Raw genomic sequence first — 26,959 nt, 5'->3', positions numbered from 1 at the left:
CTCCTCCGATATATGACATGAGGAAATTCCGGTAAATGACCAGTTAATATTGGATCATTACTTAAAATGAACCAGTATTTTTTTAGTAAACTGGATAACACTTGCGTAGGTTTACCATAGGTAGTAATCAGATTTAAACTGAAATCGTTGTTTGGCTCTTGGCTGGTATTCTTGGATTTGTTGATACACAGGTTCTGTGATAGGGATCTAGTTTTGGAGAAAGCATCCTCTAATAATTTCCGGGGGTATCCCTTAGCTCTAAAACGTTTTTGTAAAACCTTAGATTGCAGAAAAAAATCCGAATCATGTGTACAATTTTTTCTGACACGCCAATATTGACCATATGGAATATTTCTAATCCAGCTGGGTAGATGGCCACTGTCAAATTCAAGATAGCTATTTACATCCACTTCCTTAAAGTGGGTAGATGTGGATATTTTACCCGAATTGTCTATATTTATCTGAAGGTCAAGATATTGAATATTACTCTCAGATATGGTAGAGGTAAAGGAAAGACCCCAGTCGTTAGAGTTTAATTCATCAATAAATTTGGCAGCCTCCACAGTATTTCCCCTCCATATGATAAACAGATCATCTATAAAGCGGCGGTACATAACGATGGGTTTATCGGCGCCGAGGGATTGCGCGATGTGGATAGACTCGAATGCCCCCATATATAGATTTGCATAACTGGGGGCAAACCTCGTCCCCATCGCGCAGCCCCTCAGCTGCCGATACATCACCCCCTCAAAAGAAAATACATTGTTCTCAAGAATGAAAGTTATACCCCTCAATAAAAAATTTTTTTGAGGATCTTGTAAGTTAGGGTCCTCATCTAGGAATATTTTAATTGCCTGTAAACCCAATACATGTGTGATATTGGAATAAAGAGAGCTTATATCGAGTGTAATAAGAAGACAGCCTGGAAGAGGGGGTAATTCTCTCAATATTGTAATTAAATGTGTAGAATCCTTTAAATGAGAATCTAGGGATAAAACGTACTTCTGTAAAAAAAGATCAATATAGTGGGATAAATTGGATGTGATAGAATTAATACCAGAAATAATAGGACGTCCAGGGGGATTAAATTTATCTTTATGAATTTTGGGTAAAAAATAAAAATAAGGGACTTTGAATTTTTTAATGTCTAAAAAGGATTTTTCTTTTTTATTGAGGAAGCCAGCTGTAGAGGCCCCTGCTACAAGTCCTTTGTACTCCAAAAAAATGGTTACAGATGGGTCTGCTTCTAATTTCACGTAGTAGTTTGAGTCGTCTAAGATTCTGAGGCCCTCCTTGATGTACCAGCCCCTGTTCATTATCACAGTCCCCCCTCCCTTATTTGCTCTCTTTATAATTATTTCTTTATTATCCTGAAGGGTTTTTAATGCACATTTCTCCTGGTAGCTCAAGTTGTTCACTTTTTTTGAAATTGGGGGGAATGTCCTAAGGTCCCTCAAAATTAATTGTTGGAAAGTTTCAAGGTGTGAACCTTTGTGATGTAATGGATAGAAATTATTTTTCCTCTTCACATTTACATGAGTGAAAGGGTCCAGTAATGGGGGGCCTGGTATATTAGATTCTTGAATGGAGGGGGATACTGTTGAGCATGAACTAATAGGATGTGATTTTCTCTTATCTTCCAACAGAAAATGCCTTTTTAGTGTCAATTTCCTTATAAATTCATTTAGATCACAGAACAAAGTGAAATTATTAAATGGGACAGCTGGACAGAAAGATAATCCTCGACCTAACAAGGATTGTTCAGCTTCAGATAGCACATAGCTAGAAATATTAAAAATGCCCCCACAACCGATAGGGGTTTCTATCTGCAGGGAATTTGTATTCTGGTTCATTGGCAAGATTTCATTTTCTTTATATTTGGATTGTGTCTCAATTTCGGCATTTGGACTATTTTTGTTATTGAGGCCTCGGGTTTTTCCACTCCCTCTACATCCCCTAAATTTCTTTTTCGTTTTGGACAACGTCCGGGGACCACGTGAAAAAAATGTGTAATTTTCGTTTTATTAGTTTGAGATGCAACTGCATTCTGTGTTTGAGGATTTATCAAGATACTATTCTCATTCAAAATCGGAGATAATTCCAAGGATGTCATTCTGTTTATAGGGGGTTTTATGTGGTTTATACCACTTGTTTTATCAGAGGGTCTCCCTTGATTAAAAATATTCAGTGTATCCGCTATCGGGATCTGACCAGATGACTCCCCAGCAATAGGAGTCTGTATTGCACTAGAAACTCTGAGATATTAGATCCACTATGGGATATCTCCTGTGTGTTAATATGTAATGTGAAGTTCAGTTCATCAATATCTGCTACTTGTGTGGAAATAGTAGACGGATTAGCAATAAATTCTACATCTGCTGCTTGTGTGGATAAAATAGGTGGATCAGTAATCAGTATGGAGGGAGGAGTAATATCCATACACATTCCCTCTATTATAAGGTCATTATTTTTTTCCAAATTAGAATTAAATGCAGTATTTTTCTTGTAATTATTGTTAATTGATAACTTCTTCCTATGGGTCTCATATATTGCTTGTTGTTTTTTATTCATAAAAAACTGTTTTTGAAAACTATTCACTTGTTTTGTATGGTTATCAGTATCATTGCTTAGAATAGGGGATGATGGATTATCCCTAGTTGTTCTCTGCACAGAGATGATGGGAACAGGTGAAATTTGAAGTGGTGATTGGATTTTTTCTTTTTTAGAGTCTTTTATATCTCTTTCATATTTTTTTGCTTTTTTATTTATTAAATCATTTTCAAACTTAGCCAGTCTTAGTTTTACCTCATTATCTGTGGCAAAATATTCCGTAGATGAAGAAAAGAACTCCAAATCCCCTTTAATTTTAGCTATTGTTTCTAAAGCATACATAGCCAGAGTATTCCTTTTATCAATCAACAATCTGATCAGTGTTGTTGAGCAATCAGAAATACACCTGTCCCATCTTTCAGTAAAAACAATATCCTGAGGAAAGGATGAATTGAGATTCATTCTCAATCCCTTAGGTATTATGTTATCCTTAATGTAATGTTCTAAAAACATCGTGTCTACGTGATTAGTTATTTCTATTTTGCTATTATTTTCTAAGTTCAAAAACAGTCCACGTAACCTTTTTTGATCTATATCATTCAGCATAGTTGGATTATTATATATGCATCTGTCGCCATCTTTAAAGTCTTTACTAAGGGCTGTATTGATCAGAGATAATCTAAATTTCTCTCTATTGGTCACATAAAAGTCCATAATGATCCAGCAATTTAGATTTTAAAGTCTTAAACACAGTTCTTATCTGTTGATGATTCTGCAAGGTTTTTCCGTCTCTCGATGTGTAGAACAATCTGGGTCGCCCAATTTGCAGCTCCTGGTCTTGAGGCTAAGCCCCCAGCAATAGCAGACTCAATATGTAAAGAGAGGAGAGAACAAGGCGCAATGGGTGACTCAGTATTGCAATTGTTAGAGGGGTGTGGGGATGGCTACTAACCTTATGAAGTTGTGCACCTCTGCACAACCCCAGTCAATTAATTTTGAGGGACCTTAGGACATTCCCCCCAATTTCAAAAAAAGTGAACAACTTGAGCTACCAGGAGAAATGTGCATTAAAAACCCTTCAGGATAATAAAGAAATAATTATAAAGAGAGCAGATAAGGGAGGGGGGACTGTGATAATGAACAGGGGCTGGTACATCAAGGAGGGCCTCAGAATCTTAGACGACTCAAACTACTACGTGAAATTAGAAGCAGACCCATCTGTAACCATTTTTTTGGAGTACAAAGGACTTGTAGCAGGGGCCTCTACAGCTGGCTTCATCAATAAAAAAGAAAAATCCTTTTTAGACATTAAAAAATTCAAAGTCCCTTATTTTTATTTTTTACCCAAAATTCATAAAGATAAATTTAATCCCCCTGGACGTCCTATTATTTCTGGTATTAATTCTATCACATCCAACTTATCCCACTATATTGATCTTTTTTTACAGAAGTACGTTTTATCCCTAGATTCTCATTTAAAGGATTCTACACATTTAATTACAATATTGAGAGAATTACCCCCTCTTCCAGGCTGTCTTCTTATTACACTCGATATAAGCTCTCTTCATTCCAATATCACACATGTATTGGGTTTACAGGCAATTAAAATATTCCTAGATGAGGACCCTAACTTACAAGATCCTCAAAAAAATTTTTTATTGAGGGGTATAACTTTCATTCTTGAGAACAATGTATTTTCTTTTGAGGGGGTGATGTATCGGCAGCTGAGGGGCTGCGCGATGGGGACGAGGTTTGCCCCCAGTTATGCAAATCTATATATGGGGGCATTCGAGTCTATCCACATCGCGCAATCCCTCGGCGCCGATAAACCCATCGTTATGTACCGCCGCTTTATAGATGATCTGTTTATCATATGGAGGGGAAATACTGTGGAGGCTGCCAAATTTATTGATGAATTAAACTCTAACGACTGGGGTCTTTCCTTTACCTCTACCATATCTGAGAGTAATATTCAATATCTTGACCTTCAGATAAATATAGACAATTCGGGTAAAATATCCACATCTACCCACTTTAAGGAAGTGGATGTAAATAGCTATCTTGAATTTGACAGTGGCCATCTACCCAGCTGGATTAGAAATATTCCATACGGTCAATATTGGCGTGTCAGAAAAAATTGTACACATGATTCGGATTTTTTTCTGGAATCTAAGGTTTTACAAAAACGTTTTAGAGCTAAGGGATACCCCCGGAAATTATTAGAGGATGCTTTCTCCAAAACTAGATCCCTATCACAGAACCTGTGTATCAACAAATCCAAGAATACCAGCCAAGAGCCATACAGCGATTTCAGTTTAAATCTGATTACTACCTATGGTAAACCTACGCAAGTGTTATCCAGTTTATTAAAAAAATACTGGTTCATTTTAAGTAATGATCCAATATTAACTGGTCATTTACCGGAATTTCCTCATGTCATATATCGGAGGAGTAAAAATCTAGGAAACTATATAGCCCCTAGCAATACAACAATTGGTAGAAGACCGAACCATTCAGTTCCTATTAGCAATAATGGATGTTATAAATGTAATGTCCCTAAATGCTTATGCTGTCAATCCATTGATAACGGAGCCAAAACATTCGTCTCTGCGGTCACTGGAGAGATATATCCCATTCGCTTTAGACTTACATGTCAGTCCTCATATGTGATCTATCTGCTCCAGTGCACCTGCGGCCTGCAATACATTGGCCGCACTATCCAGGAAATGCACTCCAGATTAAATAAACATCGCCAAAATATTAGAAACGGCTTTCCCCTACATAGTGTTTCTAATCATTTCTTAAAAGAACATCAAAAAAATCCTAATAACCTAAAACTAACTATCATTGATCATATAGTTGATACACACCCTGATAGACTAAATCGTCTCATTACACGTGAAAATTATTGGATTTTCAAAATGGGAACCTTGTCTCCTGAAGGTTTGAACCTTAATATAGAGAAGACAACTTTTTAAATAATTGTTTTAATATTTTAGCAAATTTATTATATATATCTTTTATATGGAGGAGGAGGGGGGAGGAGAGAGAGAAGGAGGGAAGAGGGGAAAGGAGGGAAGAGGGGAAAGGAGAGAGGGAGGGGAGGAGGGAGGAGAGAGAGAAAGGAGAAAAAATTTAAAGAAAAATTTTTTATTTCTTTTTTATTTTTATTTTTTTGGGGGATTTTTTTTGGAATTTTTTTTTTTTTTTTTCTCTTTCCTTTCTTCGTCTACTTTTCCTAATTACAATGATAGAAACTGATTGTAATTGTATACTTTATATTTATGCATTGTTTTATGTTGTATGTAAAAATTATTATTATTATTTTTTATATAATCTAAAATATAGGGTGGTAGATGACAATATATCCTATGAAGTATTAAGATTATAGGATTCACAAGTTTTTTTTTTTTTTTACAGCGAATCCTTTTTATAAGAACCCTACATGCTTCATTAGGCATTATTTTATAACAATCCTTTTTACTCTATTGAGCATATATGAACTCAAGGGGTTAATATAGAGGTATTACTCTGTATCTGGCCCCGCCCCTTTTAAGTAATTGTATACCTTGTCAAATGTATATAAGGATCAATTGTTTGCTGCTTGTCACACCTGATGAAGGTGGCTGTGTCCACCGAAACGCGTTGTGTGTGTATTAATAAATCAGTCCTTTTAATATTTTTGCCCTGTTATTGGCGCTCTGGTACCGCTATTCATATTCACTGATTGTTTATATACAAATTGGCATTGTGAAATTGGTATAACGTTCGTTAACATTGATATCAACCTAATCTTACGACCATTTTCTTGTAGGATGCCTGTAAGAGATAAACAGTTAACACAATTAAAACAATCAGCATCTCTTCAGCTGGAGCTTTTCGTAAGTCTTCAACCATCTCTCTCTCTCTCTCTCTCTCTCTCTCTCTCTCTCTCTATGCTTTAACAGTTCTTTGTTTCTACAAAGTATTTTAAGGAAAATCAAAGCAGGCAACATCTTCCATACTGCCTCTCGGTGGTGAATACCACTCAAGTGGGCTTACCTGGTCCACTGGCAGAGATACCTCTTTCCAGTCGACAGCCTTGGCACTTGACTCGGTTCACCAAGTGTCTCATACGTCAGCATCACGGGCCTCCTTACTTCTCGAGTTGACATCCTCCTGGTGGGTTGCTCCTCAGAGACCACGGGTTCTTCAGTCACATGAAGTTTTTTCCGCTGCATTCATTTTCCGTGCTTCCTCAGATGCTCTTTAAGGTGCCTCTGTAACTTCCTGTACTTCTCCTGAGTCGCTTGTTTCCACATGGTCTGGTAATTCCGCTCCTCCTCGATCGGTCTCTTCAGGGGCCGGTGTTCGATCATCAGATCTGAATTGGACTTCATCTGTACTCCTTGGTACGAACTCTGGAGCCTCAGGACTTAGTTCACTCTCCTGAGGATGGTACATCCCTCTCCTTGCCGGTCTGAGTAATACAACGGTGTGTTCTTCTCCATCAGAACTTTCAAAGTCACTATACACCTCCGGAACTTCAGTCTGTGGTGGTCCCTTAGTCGATCTCAGATGATGTTGGTCTACTTCTGGGAAGTCTTGTTGTGGTGGGAAATAATCACAGAGTAGCAGTAAATTCCGATGGACTATTCTGGTTTTCTTGTCTCCCGATTCCAAGCGGATTTCATACACTGGGCTGTCATCAGCTTTCCTTCTTACGACCACATACACCTTGTCTTCCAGTAAGAACGAAGTTTTCCTGGACCACCTTTCTCACGTACGTTCTTGACTAGCACCCGGCTTCCCGGTGCCAATTCTGCTCCATAACATTTTCGATCATAGTACTCCTTACTCTTGCTCTGTTCTTGCGTAACCACTTTGGACGCTATGTTGTATGCCTCTGCCATCTGTTCCTTCCATTTCCGAATGTACTCCGGATACATTCTGTAAGTCTCTGACACCGGAGTATCGAACATCATGTCGATTGGCAGTCTTGGCGATCGTCCATACAATAGGAAAAAGGGTGAGTAACTCATTGCATCGCTCTTTGTACAGTTATAGGCATGTACCACTTTTGACAGAGAACTCTTCCAGTCTTCTCATGAGCTGTTAAAGTGGGCAACATCAACAATAATGTCTGGTTAAACCGTTCCACTTGTCCATTACCCTCTGGGTGATGGGGCGTTGTGTGGGATCTCTGAATTCTACAGTACTTTCCTAGCTTGGCAAAGAGCTGGTTCTCAAATTCTCTTCCTTGGTCGTGGTGTAACCTCGTAGGGAACCCAAACCTCAAAGCAAAATCATTGAAGATCTTCTCTGCTGCTGTTCGACCCGATTTATTGGAGGTGGCATATGCTTGAGCAAATCAAGTGAAATGGTCCATTGCCACCAAGATGTATTCGTAACCACCCTTGCACGTCTCGAGATGTAGAAAGTCTATTGAGACCATCTCAAATGGATACGTAGTTTGGATGTTGCCCATAGGTTCCCGGGTTGATGTGTTGGGACGTTTATCATTCAGACACCCACACTCTCTGATCAAGTACCTCTCAATATCTCTCTGCATGTACGGCCAGAAGAAACGTTCACGGATCAAATTTGTTGTCCTTTCCACTCCCAGGTGGCCAGTGTTTTCATGGAGTTCTTTGAACACCAACCTACGGAATACTCTGTGTAGTACCAACTGCTGGTTTTATCCCCTTTACGATACAGAATGCAGTCTTCACTGAGGTAGAGCTTCGTCCATTCTTTAATTAAAACAGATACTGCTGGTGACTCATTGTCTCTCTCCTGTTTACTTGGAAACCGATTTTGGTCCACATAAAGTAGTATTCTACCAGTTAGCTGATCTTCCCGTTGTGCTCTACGGATTTTCCCTTTTGGTAGTTGTTAAATAGACCAGGGGTGACAAACAGTACAGTTTCCTAACCAGCACAGCAGTTCACAGTCTTCCCAGTAGTACAGGACAGCATAGTTCTAATGCAAAGGCACATTAATGAACATAGCATTCTTTACAGTCTGGTGAGATGGAGAAGGGGGGCAGGGGTTTGCTGAGGGAGATGATCCCTGTGACACCATTTCTTCCAGTCCTTATCTTTTTGCCTGACAATTAGTGTTGAGCGAGTATGTTCTATTAACCCTTTCGCCGAGTATGCTCGGGCCGAGCTCCGAGTATTTATAGCTGCTCGGTGATATGGTTGAATCACTCCCATGTGCATGATTTGCAACTGTTTGACAGTTTTATTACATGTGAGGAATGTCTATTTCTTACACATTCCTCACATGTAATAAAACTGTCAAACAGTTGCAAATCATGCACACGGGAGCAATTTAACCTCATCACCGAGCAGCTATAAATACTCGGAGCTCGGCCCGATCATACTCGGACAGAACATACTCGCTCAACACTACTGACAATACTTGCCTTTTTTTTAAGCTGTGGTAGTGTTCATCCAGTGTTTGGGAATTTTTCAGGGTTACAGTTCTCCATGACTGAGGAGGAGAGATTTTGTTCCCAATTAATTATGGTCTGGAGGGAGATCGTGTAATGCTACTCAGACAACACATGGTGAGGGTAAAACAGCGTGGCAATACTTTATTGAACCACAAGGCGGACAATAAACACATATAACAGTCCCAGAAAATACCCAAGATGATATATTACACAGTCTCATCCTTCCACCCGTCTGTAATAGAATAGCTGCGACTTTGGAGTCTTCCAGGGCCGACTACCTCAACCAGTGGCCCTCCACTTCTGGTGGGCCCCCACAGAAAGGAGGCAGAGGCAAGCTCAGGAAGCTAGCAGTCCATGGAGGTACAAGGCCAGGAGACCAAAGGGTCCCACCCTGACCTCTCAGAGTTTCCATGGGGCCAGGCGACCGGTGGGTCCCTCCTGGCAACTCAAAATGTCTCCATGGGTTCTAGACAACCGCTGGGTCCCTCCTACCAACCTCAAAACAACATATTTATGGGGCCAGGTGACTTCATCATCCTTTCCTGGTCTCCCCAAAAGTATCCACGGTCTCTCTGATGGTTAAGTGGAGCAAATCCGTATCATTCCAGTCAGGGCCGAAATCCATAGACTAGAATAATATAGAATACAAATCTGTGTATCTTTGGATGCCATGCTATCCATCTACTTTCCTGAAGGATGTCTCTCATTCTTCTTCTAAAGTCTTTCTAATTCTATGTCCCAAGTCTGACTGCAACAGAAGCACATGTCCCTTCTGCTTCTCTGGGCTCTCGTCTGACTCCTACAGAAGCATATCTCCTGTTTTAAGTGCACAGGTCAAGGGGTTTTTGGAGGGCATCATTGTTTGAGATAATCTATTTACATAGTTGGTATCACAGGGGCTATAGTAAATAAACTTTCAGCTGACTTAGTACAATTTGTAATTAGCATAGTAAACATGATTGTTTCCAAAGAAATAGAATTCAACATTCAGGGTTATACAAATACTGGTCTGTTCTTATTGACCAGAGACAAATACACAAAGATTATTATAGAGTATTTATTTCTCTTGGATTAACAATCTAAACATCTGGCTTGTTAAGATTTTAGGCTGTATCATCACAGCCTACTGACACAAGAACCACACCTATGTGGGGCCATTATTCTGCATAGAGGACTTTGTGGGGCACATTATACTGTATGAAAAGCTATGTTGGGCCCATTATACTGTATGGAAAGCTATGTGGGGCCCATTATACTGTATACTGGTTGGCCCACGACATTTTCCAAGTTTTTCATTGTGGCCCTCTGTGTGTTATGAGTTTTACATCCCTTATGTACAGTCAATATGGGTAAATGTACATGGAAATGGCAATAATGGAAAGCTGCTAATTGGAGAATGCTACAAGCTTCCTTATATAGCTGAACACATAGAGGATGATATGCTGCAACAAATTAAAAAGGAAACAAAAACATGTCATGGTCAAAAGTGTTGGCTCCCTTGAAATTCATCCAGAAAATGAAGTGATTTTTCCAGAAAATGATGGCAATTACACGTTTTGTTATACACGTTTATTTCCTTTGTGTGTATTGGAACAACACAAGAAAACAGAGAAAAAAGGCAAATTGAACTTAATTTCACACAAAACCACAAAATTATTGGTACATTGACAAAATTGTGGGTAAACAACTTTGTTTCAAGCATGTGAAGCATGTTCAAACGCAATTGTGACAAGTAATAGGTATGGGCAATATGAAAATCACACCTAAAAACAAGATAAAAAAGGGAGAAGTTCGTGTGCCACACTAAGCATGGAGTAAACAGAAAAAGGAGAAGAGAACTGTCTAAGGACGTGAGAACCAAAATTGTTGAAAAATATCAACAATTTCAAGGTTACAAGTCCATCTTCAGAGATCCAGATGTTCATTTGTCCATGGTGCGCAACATAATCAATAAATTTACAACTCATACAGTCAAATATGGTGGAGGTTCAAAGATGTTTTGGGGTTGTTTTGCAGCCTCTGACACTGGGTGCCTTGACTGTGTGCAGGGCCTCATGAAATCTGAAGGTTAGCAAAGGATTTTGGGTCACAATGTAGTGACTAGTGTCAGAAAGCTGGGTGTTATGATCTGCAACATAAACTAGGGAAAGAAGGGGAGAGCTGTCCCTACAGTAAGACTAAGCTGAGTCCCTACGTTGTAGCGGGCAACCTGTTCCTTGTGAACAGACCCGCCTTCGTGCTCGGCTAGTCTGAACGGAGACCTATAGAGAAAGGGAGGGGTCCCTTAAAGAACTAAGGACTGGGACAAAAATGGGACACCTCCTAACAGAAGTTGTTGCAGAGCAAAAGATAAACTGACAAAAGTGCTAGAGGTCCAGAGGACCAAGCAAACTAGAGATAGATGGGCACAAAAGCACCTGGCTAGAAAGACAGTCTAAACAACACTGAAGTCCAGCAAGGCCAGAAGGGCGGAGCAGGAATATATAGGAAGATGGTCACGGGACCGCAAAACACCAGATAGAAACAAAAACAAACAGGAGGGTTCTAACAGTACCCCCTCTTTTATGAGGATCCTCCAGATGCTCCAGGCCCAGGCCTATCCGGAAATCTCGTGTGGAAAGCTCTGACAAGTCTAGGGGCAGAGACATCATCCGCCTTAACCCAGGAGTTATCCTCGGGACCGAAACCTTTCCAAGCAACGAGATACTGCAATCTCCCTCTATGCTCTCTGGAATTCAGGATACGGGAAAATTTCATATTCGCCGTCTTCCACCACCGGAGGAACTGTGACAGTGGCCTCCCTATCCGATACATCAGCCTTCTTTAACAAGGAAACATGAAACACAGGATTAATCATCCAGGAGGAGGGAACCTCCAACCTAACAGCAGACTGGTTAACCACCTGAAGTACCTTAAATGGCCCCACAAACTTCGGACCCAATTTTTTAGAGGGAATACTCAACCGCAGATTCTTTGAGGACAACCAAACCATGTCACCCACAGTAAACAAAACCTCTTTACGTTTCCTGTTAAAATACTTCTTGGACTTTTTGTTAGCCTTTTGAAGGTTACAACGTACATTAGTCCAAACTCTCTCCAAATCACCGGAAAAATTCTCCTCCTCCGGCACCGCCGACCCCAATTTGGAGAACGAACCAAAAGACGGATGTCTCGCAGTACAACAAAAAAAAGGAGAACACCCAGCAGAGGAGGATGTATGGTTGTTAAGAGCAAATTCTGCGAGTGGCAGAAACTCAGACCACCCCTCTTGATTGTCTGCCACAAAACAACGCAAAAACTGTTCAACATCCTGGTTCTTTCTTTCAGTCTGTCCATTAGACTCAGGATGATAACCAGACGAAAATGACAAATGGACTCCCAACCTGTCACAAAAAGCACGCCAAAAGCGAGCCACAAACTGAGGTCCCCTATCTGAAACAATGACGGTGGGAACGCCATGGAGCCTGACAATTTTCTTAACAAACGCCTTAGCGAGTGTCTTAGCGCAGGGTAGCTTAATGAATAGAACCAAATGACACATCTTGCTAAAACGGTCCACAATCACCCAGATGACAGTGAAACCCTCGGACACAGGAAGGTCAGTAATAAAATCCATTGCCAAATGCGTCCAAGGCGCACTAGGAACCTCCAGAGGACAAAGCAACCCCGCAGCACGGGTATGGGAAGCCTTTGGCCTAGCACACACCGTACATTGACGTACCCACTTGATGACTTCCTTCTACCACCCAGGCCACCAAAAACTGCGACTGATAAGTCTCTTAGTCTCAGAAATTCCTGGATGACCTGCCAAACGAGACTGATGATACTCCACAAACAAATCTCTCCTAGAGGTTATAGGCACAAACAACCTCCCATGAGGAGTGTTAGATGGGGCATCCTCTTGGGCTTTCAGAATCCCTTCTTTCAAAACGGAGTCCAATGCTGCTACCACAACTCCTTCCTGTAAAATGCTCTCCTCCTCCTCGGTACCAACCATGGGAGAAAAGCTGCGAGATAAAGCATCGGCTTTAACATTCTTAGTACCAGGGATATAGGTAACAGAAAAATTAAACTGAGAAAAAAAAAATGCCCACCAAGCTTGACGGGCATTCCAGCGTTTGGCAGCATCCAGATAGATCAAATTCTTATGATCTGTGAAAACCTGAACAGGAAATTTAGCACCTTCCAAGAAATGACGCCAATGTTCAAACGCAAGTTTAATAGCCAGCAATTCCCGATTACCAACATCGTAATTAAGTTCGGTTTCTGAACATTTTTTTGAAAAAAAAGCACAGGGATGTACTCCATCCTTGTTCTCCTGAGACAAAACTGCACCGACCCCCACCGAAGAAGCATCAACCTTGACCAAACAAGGCTTGGTCTCATCAGGCTGCATAAGGATAGGGGCAGAACTGAACCTCTACTTGAGATACACAAAAGCTTCAATGGCCTCAGTAGTCCACTGGACCGTATTCGCACCTTTCCTGGTGAGATCGGTCAGCGGCTTAACAATTATAGAAAAATTCTTAATGAATTTCCTGTAATAATTGGCGAAACCCAAAAATCTCTGTATCGATTTCAAACCAATAGGCCTAGGCCATTCCTGCACAGCCTGAACTTTCACCGGGTCCATCTCAAAGCCCTCGCTGGAGATAATATAGCCCAAAAAACTAATTCTCTGCACAGCGAACTCACATTTCTCCAGCTTAGCAAAAAGTGAATTATCACTCAATAACTGCAACACCTCACGTACGCTCTGCCAATGGGACTCCAGATCTGGTGAATAAATCAGAATGTCATCCAAATACACAACCACATTCTTGCCATTCAAAGGTCTCAGGATGTCATTAATAAGGTTCTGAAAAAACGCGGGTGCATTGGTAAGACCAAAAGGCATCACCAGATTCTCAAAATGACTTACCGGAGTGTTAAAAGCAGTTTTCCATTCATCACCCTCCTTCATTCGTAACAAATTGTATGCCCCCCGGAGATCAATTTTAGAGAACCACTTCGCCCCCACTAACTGGTTAAACAAGTTCGGAATTAACGGCAATGGGTAGGAATTGCGTACTGTAATCTTATTAAGTTCACTAAAGTCCAGACATGGACGTAAACCACCGTCTTTTTTTTTTAACAAAGAAAAATCCAACGGCCACAGGCGACTTAGAAGGTCTAATGTGACCAGCAGCCAAGCTCGTCTGTATGTATTCCTCCAAGGCCTTTCTTTCAGGGATAGTCAGATTAAATAAGCGACTCTTAGGAAGAGTAGCTCCAGGAACAAACTCAATGGTGCAATCATAGTCCCTATGAGGAGGTAAAACTTGTGACTCCTCCTCTGAAAAAACCTTTCAAAAATCCTGAATAGGTACAGGTAATTCCCCTTTTTCCACAGCCGCAATGCGACCATTACAACATTTATCATAGCACTTAGGACTCCAAGACTTAATCTCATTAGTAGACCAGTCCAGTAAAGGATTGTGCAGTTTTAACTAAGGCAAACCTAAAATGACTGGAGAGGGTAAATTATTTAATACCACCAAATCCAAATTTTCTTGGTGAATGCCATTGATAGTGAGGGGAAATGCATCAACCTTGTGAGTAATACATTTCAAAGGAGTGTTATCAATTGCAATCACAGAAATAGGTGATGACAAAGGTTTGGATTCCAATTTAAGTTTTTCCAAAAACCCCTTATCAATCACATTAAGTGTTGAACCACAATCCACAAATACCTGAAATTCAATCAAATCTTCCTGCAATGAGGTACTCCCTGAAAGAAATACTCCCTTAGAGCTCAAACAAGCAATACGGGCGTAACTGACCTTTTTTTTTTCTTTACTTAAACGAAGCTCACAGTTCTTAATCAAATGGTCAGATTTACCACAATAAAAACACAATCCCTTGGAAAACCTGCGATCTCTTTCCTGAGAGCGGAGTGACAACGCCCCCACCTCCATTGGTTTTCCGCCGTCCGAGCAGACCCTCTGGGGACTAGGAGCTGCCATTGCAGGAATTTTTTCATCATAAACCTTGGCACGCAGTCTCCTGTCCACACGTATAGCTAATTGCATGGCTTCTTGCAAGGTTTCAGGTGCAGGAAATGCAATCAGCAGATCATTAACCCTTTCACTTAAACCAGCAAGAAAAAAATATTTTAACGCCGAATCATTCCATTTCACTTCTGAGGACCACCTTCTGAAGTGTGTACAATAATTTTCAACTTGACCCCTGATTCAAATGCCTCAGTTCTGTCTCAGCAGATGAGACTCGATCAGGATCGTCATACAATAGCCCCATAGCAGAAAAAAAATCCTCCACGAACCTAAAACACGGATCATTAGGTTGGAGAGAAAAGGCCCACCCCTGTGGTTCCTTGCGCAAAGGTGACATGATTAACCCAATGCGCTGTGATTCATTCCCAGAGGACTTTGGTCTCAAACGAAAATATAATAAACAAGCATTTTTAAAGGAAAAAAAAGCTTGTTGTTTACCATAAAAAATATCAGGGAGTCCTTACCTTCGGTTCTACAAAATGCGCTCTAGGACAGCTACTCACGTGCTGCCGGAGCTCGGACACCTCCAGAGACAATCCCTGCAGGCGTTGAGCCAAATCTTGAACAGAAACCATACTGATCCCCGGATTTCTTTCCTTACATTTTTTTTTTTTTTTGTTTGGGCTGGACTTACTGTTATGATCCGCAACATAAACTAGGGAAAGAAGGAGAGAGCTGTCCCTACAGTAAGACTAAGCTGAGTCCCTACGTTGTAGCGGGCAACTTGTTCCTTGTGAACAGACCCGCCTTCGTCCTCGGCTAGTCTGAACGGAGACCTATAGAGAAAGGGAGGGGTCCCTAAAAGAACTAAGGACTGGGACAAAAATGGGACACCTCCTACCAGAAGTTGTTGCAGAGCAAAAGATAAACTGACAAAAGTACTAGAGGTCCAGAGGACAAAGCAAACTAGAGATAGATGGGCACAAAAGCACCTGGCTAGAAAGACAGTCTAAACAACACTGAAGTCCAGCAAGGCCAGAAGGGCGGAGCTGGAATATATAGGAAGATGGTCACGTGACCGCAAAACACAAGATAGAAACAAAAACAAACAGGAGGGTTCTAACACTGGGTTTGCGTTCTAGGTCATGGGTCTTCCAGCATGACAATGACCACAAACATACTTCAAGAAGCACCCAGAAATGGGTGGAAACAAAGTGCTGGAGAGTTCTGACCAGCAATGAGTCCAGATCTAAATCCTATTGAACACCTGTGGAGAGATCTTAAAATTGCTGTTTGGAGAAAAATATTAAAATTTGAGAGTCCTCAGTGGTTGATACCTTTTAATGGCAAACTGAATTGATTGCAAATTGCAAGCTTTCGAGAATACTCAGGTCTCTTTATCAACACAAAATCTGAAGAGTCACATTTATACACAACAGGGCACAGGAATAATGCAATAGATAAGACAAGTGACGTGAAGCAGAACTATCAGTATGGGAAAGGGAGAAGCAGTAGTGGCCGTAAATATTGGAACTGTTCAAAGATAAGGTGTATGATAGTTTTATTGTCCTGTGATTGCAGTTTGGTCCATGATTGTGATGCCCCCAAATGGTCTGAGGAGCACATTCCTTAGTTGATGTAAAAAGACATAAATCCATGTGACACATTCATTCCTGCTCTGTGTCAAAGGTTGTCATAACTTTGTCTCTCTGAGATTTGAAGTTACCTTTTAATACAACTAGTTTCATGTCCATGATGCTGTGATTAGGGATACAAAAATGTTTGGTAACAAGTAGATCTATTCTTTTATTGTGTGGCGATGAGAATTCATCCTTGTTCTAAGTTTTTGCCCCGTCTCCCCTATATACAGACCCCCAGTTGGACATTTGGTACATATAATTAAGTACACTACATTGGATGTGATACATCTGAAAGTACCTGGAATCTTGTGGTCCTGATGTGAGTTGGGAATCTTCATCTTGTCCATAGGCATTATAAATGGACAGGTTTTACATTTACACATTTACAGTTGGTGAGAATGAATTTTGTAAGTTTCAAAACAAAAGTTAAACTATCCTCCCGGTCAGTTTACTTTCCCTCCCAGTATCTTTTCATTCTAACAATGTTAGGTTTCTGGGAGATTATACCTATTCCATTTATTTTTGGTTCTTCTTAGCTTGCCTTCTTTGCCCTGTATGAATATGTTTTAGTTTCTCACTCAGGGTTTTCATATTTTACTTAATACTTTCCTTTCCCCTTGTTGACAGTGTTGCGACCTCCCCTCTGGTTCCTCAGGAGGTTTGAGAAACTCCTCAACGGCCTATTAGGGAGTTAGGTCCGTGGTGGCATTTTTAGTTGTGCAGCTAGGGCCTTTCTAGTCGGTACAGAGATTAGTTGGGTGTAGCTGCGGCATTCTTCCCCCTGGGTGCGTTTTTCAAGATGTGCTTTCTGGTTAAAACATTTCTCACATTTTGAAGATGAAAAAGGCTTCTCCCCCAAGTGACTCCTCTGATGTTTATTAAGGTGTGATTTCTGTACAAGACATTTCCCACAATCTGAACATGAAAAAGGTTTCTCCCTGGTGTGAGTTCTCTGATGTGTACTAAGATGTGATTTCTGTACAAAACATTTCCCACAATCTGAACATGAAAATGGCTTCTCCTCTGTGTGGGTTCTATGGTGATTAACAAAAACTGATTTCTGGCTAAAACATTTTCCACATTCTGTGCATGGAAAAGGCTTCTCCCCTGTGTGAGTTCTCTGATGTTTGATAAGATTTGATTTCTGGCTAAAACATTTCCCACATTCTGAACATGAAAAAGGCTTCTCCCCTGTGTGAGTTCTCTGATGTGTACTAAGATGTGATTTCTGTACAAAACATTTCCCACAATCTGAACATAAAAAAGGCTTCTCCTCTGTGTGGGTTCTATGGTGATTAACAAAAACTGATTTCTGGCTAAAACATTTTCCACATTCTGAACATGGAAAAGGCTTCTCCCCTGTGTGAGTTCTCTGATGTTTGATTAGATTTGATTTCTTTGCAAAACATTTCCCACATTCTGAACATGAAAATGGCTTCTCCCCTGTGTGAGTTCTCTGATGTGCAGTAAGATTTGATTTCTCTGTAAAGCAGTTCCCACATTCTGAACATGAAAAAGGCTTCTCCCTTGTGTGAGGTCTCTGATGTTTAGTAAGATGTGATTTCTGTACAAAATATTTCCCACAATCTGAACATGAAAAAGGCTTCTCCTCTGTGTGGGTTCTTTGGTGCCTAACAAGATCTGATTTCTGTTTAAAACATTTCTCACATTCTGAACATGAAAATGGCTTCTCCTCTGTGTGGGTTATCTGGTGCCTAACAAGAGCTGATTTCTGATTAAAACATCTCCCACACTTGGTACAAGAAAATCTATTCTTCACTGTGTGAATTTTTTCATGTTTAAGAAAACACTTTTTGAGGGGAAAACTATTTCTATATTCTGAACATGAACATGGCTTCTTCGCTTTAGGAGCAATTTGTTTTTTAATGCTTATTTTGTGACTTTGGTTTTCCATAGTAGTCAGTAATGAATCTGAAGACAGGACCTGTTTCAAAGGATCAGACGACAGATCTTTGTTGTGAAGGAATGATGGTATATCTGGAGTAATGGCATTCACTTCAATTGTATCCTGTAGAATATCAAAATTATCTGATTTGAAAATTGAAGATGTCAGCTGTCCCTCTGATCTTCTGGTACAGTCATCTGCTAAGATAAAACCAATTATTATTTTTTTTAAAAAAATCCTTGAATTTTATATTTTTCAACATTTCTACTTAAACTGTCAGTAAAAATGGCAAGTTATGCAAAAAAAATGTAATGGTTCACCAACATAATGGCAGTTCACAGTCTAATAGACAACCTCATAGGATGAACCAGTGGAGTGTGGTGTTCAATTGTTTGTTCATTCTGCCTCTCATATACAGCTATATGAAAAAGTTTGGGCACCCCTATTAATCTTAAGCTTAATGTTTTCTTAAAATTGGTGTTTTTGCAACAGCTATTTCAGTTTGATATATGTAATAACTGTTGGACACAGTAATGTTTCTGCCTTGAAATGAGGTTTATTGTACTAACAGAAAATGTGCAATCTTCATTCAAACAAAATTTGACAGGTGCATAAGTATGGGCACCCTTATCATTTTCTTGTTTTAAATACTCTTACCTACTTTTTACTGACTTACTAAAGCACTCTTTTTGGTTTTGTAACCTCATTGAGCTTTGAACTTCATAGCCAGGTGTATGCAATCATGAGAAAAGCTACTTAAAGTGGCCACTTGCAAGTTGTTCTCCTGTTTGAATCTCCTCTGAAGAGTGGCATCATGGGCTCCTCAAAACAACTGTCAAATGATCTGAAAACAAAGATTATTCAACATAGTTGTTCAGGGGAAGTATACAAAAAGCTGTCTCAGAGATTTAACCTGTCAGTTTCCACTGTGAGGAACATAGTAAGGAAATGGAAGAACACAGGGACAGTTCTTGTTAAGGCCAGAAGTGGCAGGCCAAGAAAAACATCAGAAAAGCAGAGAAGAAGAATGGTGAGATCAGTCAAGGACAATCTTCAGACCACTTCCAGAGAGCTGTAGCATCAACTTGCTGCAGATGGTGTCACTGTGCATCGGTCAACTATACACCGCACTTTGCACAAGGAAAGGCTGTATGGGAGAGTGATGCGAAAGAAGCCGTTTCTGCAAGCACGCCACAAACAGAGTCGGCTGAGGTATGCAAAAGGACATTTGGAGAAGTCAATTTCTTTTTGGAAGAAGGTCCTGTGGACTGATGAAACCAAGATTGAGTTGTTTGGTCATACAAAAAGGCGTTATGCATGGCATCAAAAAAACACAGCATTCCAAGAAAAACACTTGCTACCCACAGTAAAATTTGGTGGAGGTTCCATCATGCTTTGGGGCTGTATGGCCAATGCTGGCACCGGGAATCTTGTTAAAGTTGAGGGACGCATGGATTCCACTCAGTATCAGCAGATTCTTGACAATAATGTTCAAGAATCAGTGATAAAGTTGAAGTTACGCAGGGGATGGATCTTTCAGCAAGACAATGATCCAAAACACCGCTCCAAATCTACTCAGGCATTCATGCAGAGGAACAATTACAATGTTCTGGAATGGCCATCCCAGTCCCCAGACCTGAATATCATTGAACATCTCTGGGATCATTTGAAGAGGGCTGTCCATGCTCGGCGACCATCAAACTTAACTGAACTGGAATTGTTTTGTAAAGAAGAATGGTCAAAATACCTTCATCCAGGATCCAGGAAATCATTAAAAGCTACAGGAAGCGACTAGAGGCTGTTATTTTTGCAAAAGGAGGATCTACTAAATATTAATGTCACTTTTCTGGTGAGGTGCCCATACTTATGCACCTGTCAAATTTTGTTTGAATGCAGATTGCACATTTTCTGTTAGTACAATAAACCTCATTTCAAGGCAGAAACATTACTGTGTCCAACAGTTATTACATATATCAAACTGAAATAGCTGTTGCAAAAACACCAATTTTAAGAAAACATTAAGCTTAAGATTAATAGGGGTGCCCAAACTTTTTCATATAACTGTATGAAATAAAAAGCCACCAAACAATGTTATGTAGGCGAAAATAATACCAATAAAAACTTTTACTCATCTCACAAAAAAACAAGTCCCCACTCCGGTTTATCATCTGTCAGTGGAAAAACAGAGGTTTCCACATTATTAGTGGCTCAAAGGCTCTTGAAAAGCAACATGGCTTCCATAAACCAATCCAGCAATATCCGCTCTCCCAAAGTCAGATCTCCCCCTCGTTCGGAGCCTTGCAGTGTGCCCAAACCACATTTAGCCTCCATGTATTTGGCATTACTATAGTGAGAAGAACCCACTTAATTTACTGTGTGTGTCTCCTGGAGCACAATCTGGGCACTATGTGTTGGGTAATAAAATGGCAAATGTGTAATTTTCACTCTCCAACATCCACTGCGTGCTAATTTCTGGAAAGTGACTGCGGAGTCAAAATAGTCACTACTCCTATAGATTAATTCACTGAGGGTTATAATTTCCAAAATGGAGTCACTTTATGGTGATTTCTAGTGTTCTGGTTTTCTGCCACTTTGTAATATTAGGGCTTCTGCAAATGTTTTGTCCCATCTCCTCTGGGATCTGCTCCTGTGACATCTGCTTCAGTCACCAGGAGCCGCCTTATTCAATATGCAGGTGGCGCTGATGATAGAGGAGACATCAGAAAAAGAACCTCGGGGCGGCACAGGCTCAGCCCAGCCACTAATAGCCCCAGCCCCCTGAAGAAGCTAAACATGGCGAAACTTTTGGGGTGGATATGTATATATTTTAGGTAGCACTAGGGAACCTGTGTATGTCCTAGTAAATAATCTGATCAACTAATCTATGAAGTGCAGACATAGAGTAAGACTATAATGAATATAATGAGCTCCTGATATCAGATGTATCCTAATACTATACAGTTTCTAGAGACATAATATTATAGTAAGGGCACAAACAAACTAGTGTAGCTTTACTTTATTTCTTTACCACATTTTAGTAAAACAGTAATAAAAGTCATGTTTTAATATACCCCTCAACCAGGGTTTTTTTTAACCTCTGGTCAATACGTATATGACAGAAAATACCCAAAGGTAACACCATTCTAAAAACTGCACCGCTGAAGGTGCTCAAAACCACATTCAAGACATATATTAACCCTGTGCATGTAGCAGAGCTGTTTGTGTGTGGATATGTGCATGTAGCAGAGCTGTTTGTGTGTGTATATGTGCATGTAGCAGAGCTGTTTGTGTGTGTATATGTGCATACAGCAGAGCTGTTTGTGTGTGTATATGTGCATGTAGCAGAGCTGTTTGTGTGTGTATATGTGCATGTAGCAGAGCTGTTTGTGTGTGTATATGTGCATGTAGCAGAGCTGTTTGTGTGTGTATATGTGCATGTAGCAGAGCTGTTTGGGTGTGTATATGTGCTTGTAGCAGAGCTGTTTGTGTGTGTATATGTGCTTGTAGCAGAGCTGTTTGTGTGTGTATATGTTGTAGGGGTTATGTACTCACTCAGCCGCTTTTGAGGTAGGCACAGGACACTGTCTCTTTAAAATGTCCAAGGCAGGTTTATTATCCTGCATAAACCGCACTTTCAGAAGAACAAAAGAAAGCCTTCTCCGGCACAGTATAACAAAACCAGAAAATAAACAGTCCACACAATATGGCGGGCTCGCCTGCTCACGGTCAGTTTCCTTGTGGGCACAAACACTCTGGAGGTCTCCACACCTCCAGTCACAGGCACTGAATGAGACACTTGGTCCCAGTTTATACACATGCCCTGGGGTGGGGATATGTGAGCTGCCAATCCCCCCCCCCCCCCCATCTCTTATGACTGCCCGAAAAAAAAAAGACCTGATACACCCTATTAACTCTCTCAGCACTATGTGTGCTGGAGCATGCTTTCCCGGTTTCACATCACTGAAGCAGCCAACCTCAGCGACACATATCTCCCCTCAAGGACATGTCCGGCGGCCCTCTTACAATGTGCATGTAGCAGAGCTGTTTGTGTGTGTATATGTGCATGTATCAGAGCTGTTTGTGTGTGTATATGTGCATGTAGCAGAGCTGTTTGTGTGTGTATATGTGCATGTAGCAGAGCTGTTTGTGTGTGTATATGTGCATGTAGCAGAGGTGTTTGTGTGTGTATATGTGCATGTAGCAGAGGTGTTTGTGTGTGTATATGTGAATGTAGAAGAGCTATGTTGTATATATAACACTGCAGAGAGCCACTAACAATAGATTTATTACCTCCCTATTCTACTCTAGTACCTAAAATTTGTGATAATGATCCCTCCACTTTACACCACCAGGGAAGTTAAATCAATAGGAAAAAAAATTTTTTTCCTATTATATTATTAATTATAATAGCGCCATTTATTCTATTGCGCTTTACATATTAAAAAGGGGGTATATATAGCAAATACACTTATAATAATCTTGAATAAAACGAATCAGCGACTGGTACAGTCTACAAGGGATAGGTGAGGATAAAGTAGGTGAGGGTAGAGCTGGTAGTGCAGCGGTAGTTTCCTATTTTCTGCTGTCTAAAGTTGGGGTGCGTCTTACGGTAAGATGCGTCTTGTAGTCTGAAAAATATGGTATATGTGTGGTGAGCACCTTGAGCCCCCAGGTGCACCACAGAATTTTATAATGTTAAGCCGTAAAAATACAAAATCAAATTTTTTCCACAAAAATGTTTTTTTAGCCCCAATTTTGCATTTTCACAAATGTAACAGGAGAAATTGCACCATGCAATTTCTTGTGCAATTTGAGTACGCCGATACCCAATATGTGGATGAAAACTACTGTCTGGGCGCACGGCAGGGCTTGGAAAGGAAGGAGGGTCATTTGACTTTGTGAATGCAAAATTTGCTGGATTAGCGGATGCCATGTTGCGTTTGGGGAGCCCCTGATGTGCTTATACAATGGCAACCCCTCACAAGTGATACCATTTTGGAAACTAGATTCCTCAGGGAACTTATCTAGATGAGTGGTGAGCATCTTGAACCCCTAGTTGCTTCATAGAAGCTTATAACATTGAGCCATGAAATAAAAAAATAATAATTTTACCAAATTTTTTTATTTTAGCCCCAAATTTCTTATTTTTTCAAGGGTAATAGGGGAAAATGGACTCCAAAATTTGTTGTGCAATTTCTCCTGAATATGTAGATACTCCATATGTAGGGGAAACTACTGTTTCGGCGCACGGTAGAGCTCACGTTTTGGAACGCAGACTTTGATGGAATGGTCTGCGAGTGTCATGTCGCATTTGGAGAGCCCCTGATTTGCCTAAATAGTGGGAAACTTCCACAAGTGACCCCATTTTGGAAACCTGACCCCTCAGGGAACTTATCTAGATGTGTGGTGAGCACCTTGAACCCACAGGTGCTTCACAGAATTTTACAACATTGATCTGTGAAAATGAAAAAAAAAATATATTTTTCCCATAAAAATGTTTTTTAGCCCCCAATTTTTTTCATTTTCACAAGGATAATCAAAAAAAAAATGGACTCCAAAATTTGTTGTGCAATTTCTCCTGAGTATGCTGATACCCCATATGTGGAAGAAAACTAATTTTGAGGCACAGTGCAAAGCTCAGAAGGGAAAAAGTGCCATATTGGATTTCAGATTTTGCTGGACTGGTTGGAGGGTGCCATATCACATTGGCAGAGCCCCTGGAGGTGCCAGAACAGTAGAACCCTCCACCACAAGAGACTCCACTGTAAAAACTAAACCTCTCAATGAATTCATCTAGGGGTGCACTGATCATATCGACACCACAGGTGGGTCACAGAATTTTATACTATTGGGCAGTAAGGAAAAAATAATTACATTTTTCCCACTAAAATTTTGTTTTAGCCTAAGATTTTACATTTTTACAGTGGGAAATGGGTGAAAATGACACCAAAATGTATCTCACAATTTCTGCTCAATGTAGAAATATCCCATATGTGGCTATGTGGCTGTACAGTATTGCTTAGCCACACGGCGATACTCGGGAGGGAAGGAGCGCTATTTGCCTCCTGGAGCGCAGGACGCCATATACAGAGCCCCTAAGTGCTAGAAGAGCAGAATCCCACCTCAAGTGACCCCATTTTGGAAAATATACCCCTTTGGGAATTTATCTACAGGTGTAGTGAAGATTATGACTCCATGTTTTTTTTTCCAGAAACAAGCAGCAGTGGATGTTGTTGAGTGAAAATTGCAAACTGCCGTTGTAGTGACCAGTATATTGTAGTGCCTGTACACCCAGCTCATGCTTCTGGAGACATGCACACGTAAATTAGGCCGACTCTCATCGCTACAGAAATGCCAAACATATGGACGTTAACTGCGGTTTTGGCACACTGTAGTGCTTTGAAGGGAGGGGATCATTTGGTTTTGGGAGAACAGAATTTGCTGAATTTCTTTTGCGGGGCGAAGAGCCATTTCACTTTTTCAGAGCCTTTGTGGTACCAGTAACGTGAAAGCCCCAATATTTCCATTGACAGATGATGAACCTGAGTGTTTTTTTTTTTCTGGTTTGATTTGAAGCTTTTATCAGGAACATTTTACATAACATTTGGAATCACATTTCTCCTATACTCTACATTAAGCACTTACATCGGGGTTTCCAACTAAATCTCTGAGTGACGTGATTCAGATGAAACCCCCGAGGGATCCATTAACTATAATGAGGCAGCATATTTACTCTGGACTCCTTCTGGCCTCTGTTCAGCATTCTTTTCATGAAATTCTAATTTTGTGGGAAGCACCTGTATTCCTTGATCCAGGATACTTACTTCCTACAGACTAAAGGGACAGTGATGGGTTCTAACGTGCCCCCCCCCCCCCCCCTTATGCAAACTGTGATATGGCCACCTTTGAGGCCCAAGTAGTTTACTCCAATCCACTCTTCCGTACTCACTCCATCGCATGGAAACGTTACATCGATTACATTTTTTGCATGTGGGGGTCCACGGGAATCTCTAAATAAGTTCTATGACCTTTTAAACTCCTCCTGGACAGACCTGGGCTTTACCATGACTCGCAGTTCTCATCAAATCAGTTCCCAGGATACCATGGTCTTCAGGGACCCACAAGGATTACTAAGCACTGACTTATACACAAAACCAACCGATCGTAACGGTCTCTTACACTTTACGAGTAATCATCCTTTACTCATTAAACGGTCAATTCCAAAATCCCACCTTGTGTGGGTAAATAGAATAGTGAGCAATGATCAATTACACTCACAGAGGCTACAGGAAATGTGCCACAAATTTGAGAAAAGAGGCTATCCCCCCGAAATCCTACACCAACATAACACACCTCCAGCCCAGACCCATGAACTGGATTCTGTTTGTCCACAGTTACCATACATCTTGCACAAAACCATCCGGAGACATTGGAACGTCCTACAATCCGCTTATCCCCACATCCCAGAGTTCCAACAACCATTTCTTCCGTGTTTCAAACAGGCACCCAATCTCAAGGATTCACTAGTTTGTGCCAAAGTGGGCCCCACACATACAGGGGTCAGACAATGGTTTTTACAAACTCCTAAGAGGGGGACCTTCCTCTGCTTGCAGTGCCACCAATGCAACAACATCCTACGGGGGAACACCATTTACCATGCCCATATCGGTAAACAATATCCGGTCAAAGGGTATTATATGTGTTACACTAACTTTGTAGTATTCCTGTCACGGGTGTGTCAGGTGTGACAGACAGTCGTCCTGGATCCAGCTGTAGAAGGTCCTTGCGCTTGGCTCTGTAGGCACCTTCTTGATCTTTCCATCTCTGTAGTCTAGTGATATCCTTCTCCCTCTAGGACCTTGCAGTGACCTCCACCTTCTGCTGCTAATTGAAACACCCTTGCTGGATGTTTAAATACCTTCAGTCTCTCCCGAGAGTCACCGGTGATAACTCTATTTTCCTCTGGCTTCTACTGAAGTACTTGTAGTCGGCTTATGTCTTATTAGAGTTCACTTAGAGGATAGTTGGCGTGATCCCTCTGGTGTCTTCTCAAGCTAAGTGTATCCCTTGTCTGTTTACCTGTTTGTCTTTAGCTGCAGTGGGGGCTGACTAATGCTCATCCCTTCCCCCACCTATCTAGGGCCTATCGCTTGGGGCAGTCAGGGATTAAGTTTCCTGCACGGCGAAAGGTGAGGAAACTATTTGGGGACGTTAGGGGAGACAGGGTATTTTCAGATCTGCCTAGGGGTCTCCACTCCCCCTTTCTCTAGTATTTAGGCTTCCTCCCCCTCTTCCCGCTGTTGTGCACTTAGTCTTTCCCTCACCCTGCGTGACAATATCTCATTAAATGCCCTTATGGTCTGGCATACATTGGTGAGATGACAGGACCACAAGCATAAGTCCACAATTAGATTAAAGAATCTACCACTAC

At 40.9% G+C, this 26,959-nt stretch overlaps 2 protein-coding genes across 3 annotated transcripts in view; one reads left to right on the top strand and one right to left on the bottom strand.

Annotated features, from left to right (window-relative positions):
• The window catches only part of LOC141270496 (uncharacterized), a 462,326-nt gene that overhangs the window by 227,077 nt on the left and 208,290 nt on the right, over positions 1-26,959 (top strand). The gene's annotated exons all lie outside the window — the stretch shown is intronic.
• Positions 10,459-26,959, bottom strand: part of LOC141271758 (uncharacterized) — a 64,820-nt gene continuing 48,319 nt past the window's right edge. The window contains exon 7 of one of the 2 annotated variants that reach the window (XM_073681864.1): positions 10,459-18,728. In XM_073681864.1, coding sequence (XP_073537965.1) covers positions 17,314-18,728 — 1,415 coding nt within the window. In that variant the 3' untranslated portion in view covers positions 10,459-17,313. The remainder of the gene's footprint in view (positions 18,729-26,959) is intronic. The other variant, XM_073681865.1, reaches the window with a different exon arrangement.

This window comes from Phyllobates terribilis, unplaced genomic scaffold, assembly GCF_046119375.1.
Source record: "Phyllobates terribilis strain yellow unplaced genomic scaffold, ASM4611937v1 Scaffold_5__5_contigs__length_657084704, whole genome shotgun sequence".
NCBI lineage: Eukaryota > Metazoa > Chordata > Amphibia > Anura > Dendrobatidae > Phyllobates > Phyllobates terribilis.
Note: the sequence above shows the minus strand (reverse complement) of the source record. Positions and strands in the feature narration are given on the sequence as shown.